General features: G+C 38.3%; 1 protein-coding gene across 2 annotated transcripts in view; it reads right to left on the reverse strand.

The window, feature by feature from the left end:
- The window catches only part of MSH2 (mutS homolog 2), an 82335-nt gene that overhangs the window by 57703 nt on the left and 11290 nt on the right, over window positions 1-13342 (reverse strand). The window contains exons 3-6 of one of the 2 annotated variants that reach the window (XM_047745647.1): window positions 9952-10230; window positions 8476-8622; window positions 4736-4885; window positions 3185-3318 (exon numbers count right to left, since the gene is read on the reverse strand). In XM_047745647.1, coding sequence (XP_047601603.1) covers window positions 3185-3318; window positions 4736-4885; window positions 8476-8622; window positions 9952-10230 — 710 coding nt within the window. The remainder of the gene's footprint in view (window positions 1-3184; window positions 3319-4735; window positions 4886-8475; window positions 8623-9951; window positions 10231-13342) is intronic. The other variant, XM_047745648.1, reaches the window with a different exon arrangement.

The raw sequence follows: 13342 nt of genomic DNA on the forward strand, positions 1-13342 counted from the left end.
ATTCTCACCAAGATAAAGAGGAGAAAGTATGTCTTCTCATCTCACAGGTACAGAACACCAGATCATATTGATTCACAAAGCTCTCCTCACAAGTGTTATTTCTAATTAATAAATCTTTTTAGACTACCAGATTTTGGAAGTTACTGCAATGTCTGTGGGGAAAAAACCCTTTATTTACCCTCTAAAAAAACTCTTAATTTTGCTATCTTACTGTCTAAGTAATTTGTTATTCTCATCCCAGGTATCAGAAGAGTCTAATTACATACGTGCTCTAGTTGTTAAGCCAGAAGGGGACCACTGACACTTGCTCTGTTCCCACAAGACCAAAGTCAAAAATATAACCAATGACTTAGAGCTTGAGTGTTAAATTACCTAGTTTTTCTTTAAAAAAAAAAAAAAAGACTGGCTGCTCCCAGGGCAATGGTGGCAATTCACAAAGGGTACAATAAGAAACGCTTGGGGCGTCTGGGTGGCTCAGTTGGTTAGCATGACTTGTGACTTGGGCTCTGGTTATGATCCCAGTGTCCTAGGATCAAGGTCGGATCAAGCCTAGGATCAAGCTCGGCAGGGGGTCTGCTAGTCTCTTTCCCTTTGCTCCTCCCCCAACTCGAGCTTGCTTGCTCTCTTTCTAATAATTAAAATATTTAAGGAAAAAGAAATGTGTCCCTGGAGCTGTACATCAGAGAGGTTCTGAGGAAGAGGTCCCAGGGAACTGGAGGATAAGAATAGGAAAATTATCACTATAAATCCCTCTGTTCTGTTTGAATTTTGACGCATCTAAATGTTATTACTTACTCACAGGTAATTAAAATTAAAAATTGTAAACCACCTTGGTGACTTGCAAATATCTAATCCTTCCTATTTATCTTAAATTACTAAATCCAACTCTTCTTCCCCAACAAACCTGACTTCAGAAAGTCATCTTAGCATCTCAAATTCTGCATTTTCAATAAAATACCAGCACTCCCACAAATCACTAACCTCCTGAGTTATTTTTATTGTAAGCCTCTTTAGAATGCACAGGATTAACAAAATGAGCTTAGCAGTTATGTGCAGGGTGTCTTAAAACACCGACCAACTACTTTATGTCTGCCTGGAAACAACCCAAATACTGAAGAGATCACTGTGCTTTCGTGTATCATCAGTATTCAGTAGGTATTCAATAAATTCTTGAATGATTTGACATGATAGCCATAAAAATAAATCTTTTACCAATTCTGGCAACGCAATTTAATTTACCAAATGGAAAACATTAGGTACAAAATAAGACCATTAGAAAGAGCCCAGGGATGCCTGGGTGGCTCAGTTAAGCTTCTGCCTTTGGCTCAGGTCATGATCCCAGGGTACTGGGATCAAGCCTTTGCTCAGTGGGAAGTCTGCTTCTCCCTCTGCCTGCTGCTTCCCTGTTTGTGTGCTCTCTGACAAATAAATTAAAAAAAAAAAAAAAAAGCCTAATTATTGAGAAAGGTAAAATAAAGTACATCTCGTCAATAAAATATAATGTAATTAAAAATTTAAAACATTGAATATGAAGATAAAACAGCAATGGTAAAAAATGTTTATGATAATATAAGCAGAAGTGGGCAAAAATTGGGGCGCAAAACTATATTAGGATTTATGATTTTTTTTTTTTTTAGATTTTATTTATTTATTTGACAGAGAGAGATCACAAGCAGGCAGAGAGGCAGGCAGAGAGACAGGAGGAAGCAGGCTCCCTGCTGAGCAGAGAGCCCGACGCGGGACTCGATCCCAGGACTCCGAGATCACGACCCGAGCCGAAGGCAGCGGCCCAACCCACTGAGCCACCCAGGCGCCCCATGATTTATGATTTTTTTTTTTTAAAAGATTTATGTATTCATTTTAGAGAGAGAGAGAACATGTGCACACAAGTTTGGGGAAAGGCAGAGGGACAGAATCCTCAAGCAGATTCCCCACTGAGCCGGAAACCCAATGCCAGAACCCGAAGAGGGACTCAATCCTACGGCGTATGAGATTATGACCCGACCTTTAACTGACTGAGCCACCTAGGCACCCTTACAACTATGACCTTAAAAAAAGGACTAATATAAGAGTCCACCATATAAATTGATTCCATTTATATAAAGTTCATGGAGCACCTGGGCAGCTCAGTTGGCTAAATACCCAAATCTTGGTTTCAAGCTCAGATCATATTTCAGGGTCTTGAGATGGAACCCAGCGGCCAGTTCTATGCTCAGAGCAGCTTGCTTCGGATGCTCTTTCCCTTCTCCCTCTGCCCCTCCCCCACCCACATGCACTCTCTCTCTTAAAATCTTAAAAATAAATAAATAAATAAATAAAAATAAAGTTCAAAAACAGGCAAAACTAATCCATAATGTTTGAAGGACATTAATCGCTTCTGAAATGAGGAGGGATAGTAACTAGCAGGAGAATCCAGGAGAGTTACTAGGGATGCTAGTCATGTTGTTTCTTGATCTGTTGTTACACCAAAGTGTTGCTCACTTTGTGAAAATCCACTGAGCTGCACACTTAGGATTTGTGCTCTTATGGATATTATACTTCACTGAAAAATCTTAAAACTCCTATCTAAAACAAAAGATAAAAATAAAATATACCCAAATACTAATCATATTCAGGTGGCAGGATTATAAAACTTTTTCTTTCATTTCCTGAATTTTAGAGATTTTCGGAAATACATGCTTAGGCACCCTTAAATCCTTTCTAAAATAATTAAGAGTAAGTGCTTCCTATGTACTAGACCTTCTTCAAAGTACTTAATGTATTTATATTAAATCATCTAGTCTTCATAACAACCCTATTAAGAGGTTATTATTGTCATTTTAAAAGAAGAAACTACAACACTGAGGTTAAGTAACTTAGTCAAGATGACACAGCTAATAACTGGGAGAGCCATAATTTGAACCAAGATACCCAGGTTCCCAAGTTCATGGTTTGAAACACTATCCATCCATCTTCATAATAAAACCTTACTTTTTTTATAGTGAAAAAAAAAAAAAAACCAGTAATTAATAAACTAATTTATTCTATCAATCTGAGTCATTACTACTGTACTACTACATAGGTAGCTCTCTGTGCAGTCAGATGCTAAAATATAGGAGCAAATTTGCATATTAGAGTAAGTGGCATAATCCTGGAGTAATTAGAAGTTACTTAAAGCTTATAGGAGTATACATGAGAAATATACCTCTCTTCTATTCTGTTCTTATCCAGGAGAGGCTGCTTAATCCACTGGTTGACCAGTCTTTGTCCCTGAGGGGTTTTGCATTTATTCAGCAGTGCAGCCAGAGACTGAGAGCCAGTAGTATCTTCAACAGAACCCTAGCAAACAAAAAACAAAGCAGGAAGAATGGCATGCTCATTAGTAAAAACCTTACTGTGCCATGAAAAATAATTAAAGAATTTTAGAAATAAGAACACAAGTATTCTTCAAATACTAAATGAGAAATTTGCACAAAGGTTCCTCTTCCTCAGCTGGGTCACTGTCAGGCTGGATGTCAGTCTATACTGCAGCACCTGAGTATTTTGAATCCACATAGTCAAAGCAGTAGCTTCTTAGATGCCATCCTTTGTTCAACCTAGCACTTTCCATTTCCATTCTTTTATGACCTCCAAAGTGTGGTGACCTCACTTTAAATACTGTCCCATTTTGGGACGCCTGGATGGCGCAGTCAGTTAAACGTCTACCTTCAGCTCAGGTCATGATCTCAGGGTCCTGGGACCGAGTCCTGCATCAGGCTCCCTGCTCAGCGGGGAATCTGCTAGAAATTCTGTGTGTCTCTCCCTCTGCCCTGCTTGTGCTCATGCGCTCTCTCTATGTAAATAAATAAAAATCTTAAAAAACATAAGTCCCATTTTGTCATTCTAACCCATCTCTGGGGAACTAGGACTAATGGCCAGAAAAAGCCCATTGAAAGTCTTGGATAAAGCAAACCAGTGATCACTTGAACATGGCACATGAGAGGCCCCCAGTTGGGTGGAAGCCTAGCCTATGTCTCACAGTGCTTTAAAATGTATTTATGTGTGTATAAATGCATGATACATATTCACATGTTTTGCCACGGCCATATGTTGACAGCCAACATAACTGGCACACAGGGTCCATTAGAGGAAATGAAACAGTCTTTTTGGTGGCTATTAAAGCAAAGTGTGTATAAAGAAATAAACATTTTTTCTAAAAAAACAAAAAACCGTCTTCCTAAAATCAAATTTTCAACCATTAATCTGTATTTTCTGTAGTGTATTTTCCATAAACCAAAACCACTTTATAATACTATAGTTCTAGACATAAAACTTCTTAAACTGTAATTTTTTAAAAACTGCTATTAATAAAACTAGTCATAAACCCAGGAAAAATACTACTTATACAGGTGGCAACTAGCAAAATTTTAAAAACTGCCTATCTATTCTAAATATAATATTTTAAAATATTTAAGTTCCTTAACAGTATTCTTCAGTATATAACAAAGGAAACATAACCATCAAAAAAAAAATTTTTTTTAACATTTTGTTTATTTACCTGACAGACAGAGATCACAAGTAGGCAGAGAGGCAGGCTGAGAGAGAGAGGGAGAAGCAGGTTCCCTGCTGAGCAGAGACCTCAATGCGGGGCTCAATCCCAGGACCCTGAGATCACGACCAGAAGCGAAGGCAGAGGCTTAACCCACTGAGCCACCCAGGCGCCCCTACCATCCAATATTTTTTTAATCCATGTGTTTTGTTTGCTTGGTTGTTTTACCTGGAAAAGGTTAAGGGCTCTGACTGCTGCAATATCCAACTTCATGTACTGGCTGAAGTCAAACATAGTCAGTTCAAACTGTCCGAAGTTCGAATCATCGGATAGGAGATCTAAAAACTTGATTACTGCAGACAATGATGAAGCTGCAACCTAAGATGAAGAATTTAAAATAAAAGATTCTATCACTAGAATCCTAGAGATTTAAAAAAAAGAAGGCAAAATGGAAATAAATTCTAAACATGATCATTTTCCTTGGTGTTCCTTCCCAATCTAAATCAAGAAAATGAGAAGAGTTTAAATAAATTTCGCTTAGGGGCGCCTGGGTGGCTCAGTGGGTTAAGCCGCTGCCTTCGGCTCAGGTCATGATCTCAGGGTCCTGGGATCGAGCCCCACATCGGGCTCTCTGCTCAGCAGGGAGCCTGCTTCTTCCTCTCTCTCTGCCTGCCTCTCTGCCTGCTTGTGATCTCTCTCTGTCAAATAAATAAATAAAATCTTTAAAAAAAAAAAAAAAAAAAAAAAAAAAAAAAAAAATAAATTTCGCTTAAGATTAGAAAACGACTTTTAGAAAGTGAAAATTCACTTTAACAGTAGCATTATTTACAACACCCGAAAGTAGAAATGACCAAATGTTTACCAAGTTTGGTATGTTCACCTCTATGGTATACTGCACAAAAAAGCATATAAGCACCAACAATCCAGGGACACATGACAATATGGATAAATCTCACAAACATAATACTAAACAAAAGAAAACCAGCATAAAAGGCTACAAACTGGGACGCCTGGGTGGCTCAGTTGGTTAAGCAGCTGCCTTCGGCTCAGGTCATGATCCCAGCGTCCTGGGATCGAGTCCCACATCGGGCTCCTTGCTTGGCGGGGAGCCTGCTTCTCCCTCTGCCTGCCATTCTGTCTGCCTGTGCTTGCTCACTCTCCTCTCTCTCCGACAAATAAATAAAAAATCTTTAAAAAAAAAAAAAAAAGGCTACAAACTGCATGATTCCATTAATATAGACTATTAAAAACAGGCCAAACAAATCTGTGCTGTCAGAATTGAGAACCAGGGTTACCCTTGGTGGGGTAATGACTAGAAGGAAGCATAAAAAAGGTCCTTGAGGTACTGGTACTATCTTGTCTCATGGATACTGATTATTTGGGTATTTGCAATTTATGATAATTCAGTTATACACTTATGATATATGCATTTTCCTACACATGTATTTAATAGGAAGTTTCAGGGTACCTGGGTGGTTCAATCAGTTTAAGTGTCTGACTCTTAATTTTGGCTCAGATCATGATCTCAGGGTCCTGAGACTGGGCTCAGTGGGGTTCTACATGGGGTCTGCTTGAGATTCTGCCTTTCTAGCTGCCCCTCCCCCCCATCAGAACACTCCTTCTCTGAATAAATGAAATCTTTTGAAAGTAAATAAATAAGTTTAAATAAACTGTCTGTTATTACTGTAACATAAGTTTCAGGACATTAAACTGATAGCCCAAAGACAAATCCTACAAATTAAAGTATACTTAAGGGCACCTAGGTGGCTCAGTCAGTTAAGCATCTGCCATCAACTCAGGTCATGATCTCAGGGTCCTGGGATGGAGCCCCACGTTGCACCCCACATCACATCACACAGCACACTGCATCTCACTGGGCTCCCAGCTCAGTGGGGATTCTGTTTCTCCCTTGCCCTCTGCCCCTCCCCCATTTGTTCTCTCTCTGTGCCAAATAAATAAATAAAATCTTTAAAAATAATGAAATGGGGCGCCTGGGTGGCTCAGTGGGTTGGGCCTCTGCCTTTGGCTCAAGTCATGATCTCAGGGTCCTGGGATCGAGTTCCACATCGGGCGCTTTGCTCAGCGGGGAGCCTGCTGCCCGCCCCATCACTCTCTCTGCCTGTCTCTCTGCCTACTTGTGATCCGTGTCAAATAAATAAAATCTTTTAAAAAAATTAAAAAAAAATAATGAAGTAAAATATACTTGGTATTAGATTGTGAATTGTAATTTATTTTCCCTAATCGAAAACATCATCGGGCGCCTGGGTGGCTCAGTGGGTTAAGCCACTGCCTTCCGCTCAGGTCATGATCTCGGGGTCCTGGGATCGAGTCCCGCATCGGGTTCTCTGCTCAGCAGGGAGCCTGCTTCCCTCTCTTTCTGTGCCTGCCTCTCTGCCTGCCTCTCTGCCTCCTTGTGATCTCTGCCTTTCAAATAAATAAATAAATAAAATCTTTAAAAAAAGAAAATAGTCATCTATGTGTCCTTACCAAACTCTAGCAAATGCCTAAGACTGTCAGAATTTCCTGTAATGGCACCACACAGATAAAAACACTTTTTAATAACCCTAAGAGTTTCTTCATATTTTCAAGAAGTAAGTTTCTAATACCAGTATTACTACTCATACATACTGGCTTCTGATTGTGTCACACATACAAACATTCAAATAATTACTGAGTTTATAAGAATCAAACTATCACACAACATTAAATCACCACAAAATCCCATATCATTAATAGTCCAAGTTCATTCTAGTTCTAAGTCTACTTTCAGAATTCTAAGTCATAAAGCTTGTTCTTTTATTTATTCTTTTTTAAAAAGATTTTATTTATTTGACAGAGAGAACGATCACAAGTAGGCAGAGAGGCAGGCAGAGAGAGAGGGGGAAGCAGGCTCCCTGCTGAGCAGAGAGCCTGATGTGGGGCTCGATCCCAGGACCCTGAGATCATGACCTGAACCGAAGGCAGAGGCTTAACCCACTGAGCCACCCAGGTCCCAAGTTTGTTCTTTTTTAAGCATACAATGGAATTTTTCATTTTACTTATCAGGGATCCACCAAATATCATGTAAGAGCTTCTAAAATATTTTTAAATACATAAGAATACATCTCAAACCATACCCACCCCAAATATATGAACAAAGAAACACTTCAACCACTGAAAATCCTGTAAGAAATTATATTATTTCCATATTCATTTTTACCACTAAACATACATAACTAGTGCCATTCTTTTAGCCTGTTTAAATGTAATATTTAGGGATGCCTGGATGGCTCAGTTGGTTAAGCTGCTGCCTTCAGCTCAGGTCATGATCCCGGGGTCCTGGGATCGAGTCCCATGTCGGGCTCCTTACTCAGCAGGGAGTCTGCTTCTCTCTCTGCCTCTGCCTGCTGCTCTGCCTGCTTGTGTACTCTCTCTCTCTCTCTGACAAATACATAAATAAAATCTTTTAAAAAAATAAATAAATAAAAATAAATGTAATATTTATTATGTGCTACATGCTATATTTACTTTCACCCTTATTACTTCCTGATCTTCACAACAATCCTTTAAGATTATCTATTTAACAATGAAACTGCCTCTCAAACAGGTGAAGTAATTATAATTAATTAAAGAACCCAGAACTTGTACATTATAATGCTGCGATAGGTCTTTTTTTCCCCCTACAACCACTATACTATCTCGTCCATGTAAGAGATAGGATCAGGCTCTTTCCTGTGAAATCAATAAAATTCTTTCTTGTCCCCAAAGACATATGTGTATAAATATAATGTGATTACATTTAAGATTGTTTTAATTTTTCTAGTCATTTCCTTAAGTTTTTCACAAGCTTCCTCACAGTAAAAATAAACTTAGTATCAATGATCCATAGTTTAGACTTTGAGAGAGATGAAACAAGTAGCCTTCTAAAGTCATGATTATAATTTATACAATTTATATGTAAGAGTAAATTTGTATTTTAATCCACATACCTGATTCTCCATTTCTGGCAAGACAGCACTATTCACCTGCTCTCCCTTTTTGCCTTTCAACAACCGGTTGAGGTCCTGATAGATATCTTTTGTCAAAAAGTCAGCTCTTTTTCTTTCTGTGATCAGAATTCCTCCTCTCTGAATAACCTATTTTACAAGAAATAATTTAAATTACTTCAAGAAAAGGATTTTTTAAAAGAGATTTTATTTATTTATTTGACAGACAGAGATCACAAGTAGGCAGAGAGGCAGGCAAGAGAGAAGAGGAAGCAGGCTCCCTGCTGAGCAGAGAGCCCAATGCAGGGCTGGATCCCAGGACCCTGGGATCATGACCTGAGCCGAAGGCAGAGGCTTTAACCCACTGAGCCACCCAGGCACCCCAAGAAAAGGATTTTTTTTAAAAATGAGAAAAAACTATATACCACAAGTATAGTAACAACAGCTTAACCAATTATTAACCCACATTAAATTTTTATATAATGTGCAAGATATTGGTAATTTATAAACATGTATTTTTAAAATCTATAAACTAAGTTTCCATGACAATTTAAAATTATTTTCACATAAAGCTTTAAAAAAATAGTCCCAACAGTAAAAACTCTTAACAAAATAAACACCTGTGGAAAGTTGCTTAAATACTAATCTATGCTAACAATGCCCATCATAGTTTTACTCTTTCCCAAGCAGTTCCTATGGCATTTGAGGCCCACAAAAAGAAAAAAGAACTCAGGAAACACGACATCCTTTAAATACCTAAATAAAGCATACACTTACCCAAACAATACAATCAGAATTTTTTAAAAAGACTCAGTAAGAGACTAAAAGTAGGGGCGCCTAGGTGGCTCAGTGGGTTAAAGCCTCTGCTTTCAGCTCAGGTCATGATCCCAGGGTCCTGGAATTGAGCCCCACATTGGGCTCTCTGCTCAGCAGGGAGCCTGTTTCCTCCTCTCTCTGACTGCCTCTCTGCCTACTTGTAATCTCTGTCAAATAAATAAATAAAATCTTAAAAAAAAAAAAAAAAGACTAAAATTTCCACTTGAACTATCAAAAAATAACCCTGAAGCTTTACATCTTACTTATTTGATAAACCCATGCTACATACAGTAATAAACTGTTTTTTTTTTTAAACGGATGTAAATCACCTTCCCCACCCCACAACTGTGAAAGCATTCCTTTTCATCAGTTGTGATCCCTTTAAGATGACATTCTGTTACTCTTTTAGGAAGGAAAGGAGGAGGGGGAAAATGATCTGAAGTAGAACAAGTCTTCAACAAGAAACAGCCTGTTGTAGTGTCCTCAAAGATACAAAGTTTCTGTGAAAGATAAACATCAAGATTATCCTGAAAATACCTTACTGTACTTAGATAAAAAAAGTTGAGTTCTGAGTTATTTTTTTCTTTAAATAAAGGTGTCTGTTATGTTAATGAGTCTTTCCTAGGCTTAGATTCTCCTCCATCACTAACTTGATTCCCTTACCTGCCTCAGTTTTCCCATGTCTCCAGCAGTCTCTCCTCCTGGCAGGACACATTCCTTTGGTCCAATCTGAATCAGAAGAGCCTCCAAATTGGAGAACTGATCATTATCAGGGAACTCACAAAGTCCTAGCTTCCTCTGTATAGAGTCAACATACCCAACTCCAACCTGTCTTTGGCCATCAACTGTAGACATTTTAATACCCACAACACCAATGGAAGCTGACATATCATTGTTACCAAAGAGAATGTCTTCAAACTGCGAAAGATTGCCTGGAGAAGCCTGAACAAAAATAAAGAAAAATTTTCAAAACTGTTGAATGTACTTAAAATTTTACTAGCGAACAAGCATTACCCAACCTTGACCAATTTCATTAACAAAATGTTCTCTTAAAAAAACTGTTTATAACAATATATTCTAATTATTATTATCTCATTTTCTATAATATCCTCCCTATTTTTTCCAATTATTTTCAGGACATTTGATCATATCTAAAAATAAATTTATCAGAACAGATTTTCAGGGCGCCTGGGTGGCTCAGTGGGTTAAAGCCTCTGCCTTCGGCTCAGGTCGTGATCCCAGGGTCCTGGGATTGAGCCCTACGTCGGGCTCTCTGCTCAGCGGGAAGCCTGCTTCCCCTCCTCTCTCTCTGCCTGCCTCTCTGCCTACCTGTGATCTCTGTCTGTCAAATAAATAAATAAAAATTTTTTAAAAAAGAACAAATTTTCAATTTGAAATCCCGCACCTGGATTACACACACGATCATTTAGGTGTCCAAAGTTCCTGAAGGTTTTTATCAGTATGATCATGAAAAAACTTATTTTTTTACAATACGAATCTAAATATAACTATGGATTGTTGATTAAAATCTGGATCAAAAATCAAATGGAGGAGGGCACTTGGCTGGCTCAGTCAGAAGAGCATGGGACTCTTGATCTCAGGGTCATGAGTCTGAGTCCCATGTTGGGTATAGAGATGACTTAATCTTTATTTTTATTTTTTGAAGATTTTATTTATTTATTAAACAGACAGAGATCACGAGTAGGCAGAGAGGCAGGCAGAGAGAGAGGCAGAAACAGGCTCCCTGTTGAGCAGAGAGCCCGATGTGGGGCTCAATACCAGGACCCTGGGATCATGACCTGAGCCGAAGGCCAAGGCTTTAACCCACTGAGCCACCCAGGCGCCCCGACTTAGAATCTTTAAAAAAATATACATATATTTTATTTATTAGTAGTTTTTAAAGGTAGGCTCCATGGCCATATGGGGTTTGAACTCACGATCCTGAGGATCAAGAGTCACATGCTGTACCAAAAGAGCCAGCCAGGCACTCTTTAAAAATTTTTTTAAAAAAGGAAATGGAGAAAGCATCTTGCATTCAAATTTTAAAAGCACTGATTCAATTACAAAATGTAAACATCATATTTTTACATATATACTTTGGATTTGTACAGATTATGAAGCACACCTTTAAAAAAGTCTCTGAAGAGAACCAGTAGCTAAAAAAATTGTGTTCTTGAGTGTCCTTGAAAATGATAAAGACTGGTAATCTGTGAACTAGATGGTATCCAAGGTCTTTTCCTTCTCTGAACATACCACTGAGAACATGCAAAAGAAATCAATCATAGAAATCAACTATTTTAATTATCACTAATACTTTATTATAGACTCAATAAGCTAAAAAATGTAACGATAAATCAGTTTATGCAGTTTTAGATCTGCAAATGTCAGGATGAAGATACCACCTTTTTAATCTGATAAAGATATATATTTGAAAAAACATCCCCCTAACCTAAAAGGTAGGCATTAAGAATTCATCTTTAAGGATGTGGATATAGTATAGCATAGTAAGGTGTGATGGGCTGATAATCATGGTAATCTCTTGTACACTTAGGAGTCCACATTTTGGTGTTAACTAATTGAGCTCTATGAAGAATGAAATAGAAAACATCTCTTGGGGCGCCTGGGTGGCTCAGTGGGTTAAGCCTCTGCCTTCGGCTCAGGTCATGATCCCAGGGTGCTGGGATCGAGCCCCGCATCGGGCTCTCTGCTCAGCGGGGAGCCTGCTTCCTCCTCTCTCTCTGCCTGCCTCTCTGCCTACTTGTGATCTCTCTGTCCAATAAATAAATAAAATCTTTAAAAAAAAAAAATCTCTTTGTGGTGATGTTTCCTATTTTCTATTAAAATCTTTCAAGACCTAGGCTAAAACTCTAAGTAAAAGCCCCACTGTTCTCAGGAAAACACCAATGAAAATCCCCAGGGAACTCTATAATGTAGAATGCTATATTCTCCCAGATATTATCTTCAGTAAATGTCTACATTTACAAAGGCTGGCAGGGGGAGGAGGACATACTATGAAACAAGAATTGAACAAAATTATGTTTGGGGTAGTACCAAGATCAAATGTTATAGGATTCTATTAAACCTCACAAGGAAAAAAAAAAGGACTTCCAAGTTGGAAAGCATCCAAAAAAACCTTCTAATTTTACTGTTTATGGAGAAACAGATACAGGAGAAGGTTGGGAAATTTGCCAAGGACACCCAGAGAGACAAGAGAAGAAAATAAAGAATATATGCTAACTATAAGCCCAGAGCACAGTCACCCTTATCACACATTTATTCCCTTTCAAGAATAAATCTTGCTCCCCAACAACATTCTACCATTAATTTATTCCAGTATTTATTTAGAACCTACTCCCCACAGGCACTACAGTTGAACAACCAAAAACAGGACCTTAGAGACTAACAACCAAGGTAATCATTATAGGAAACAAAATAGTACTACTATCTCCATGAATGCATAAAATACGCACGTCAATAAGCCTTTCTAGGGACACCAAGGAATAGGATTACCATTAAACAAAGTTCCTGACTTATAAAAAATTATACATTTAATGGAAGAGAAAAGCATATAGAAAGATACAAAGACTTATAAAAAATTATACATTTAATGGAAGAGAAAAGCATATAGAAAGATACAAAGACATTACAAATGAGGGGCTCCTGGCTGGCACTGACTCAATCTCGGGATTGTAAATTCAAACTCCATGCTGGGAGTAGGAATGACTTTAAATAAATAAATAAATAAATAAATAAATAAATAAAGTTTAAAAAAAGAAAAAAGGGGAGGGCACACACGTGGGTGGCTGATCCTGTTAAGCTTGGGATTCGACTTCCACTCATATAAAGATCCCAAGGTAGCCTGGGGCTCCACGTTCAGCAGGTTGTCTGCTTGAGATTCTTTCTCTCTGCCTCCTCCCTAATTTGCTCTTGAGCATTTCCCCAAATAAATCATTAAAAAAAAAAATTAAAATAGGGTGCTTGCGTGGCTCAGTCTGTTAAGTATCCTACTTGGTTTCAGCTCAGGTCATGACCTCAGGGTCCTAGGATGGAGCCC

The sequence above is a fragment of the Lutra lutra genome, chromosome 9, assembly GCF_902655055.1.
Source record: "Lutra lutra chromosome 9, mLutLut1.2, whole genome shotgun sequence".
Lineage (NCBI taxonomy): Eukaryota > Metazoa > Chordata > Mammalia > Carnivora > Mustelidae > Lutra > Lutra lutra.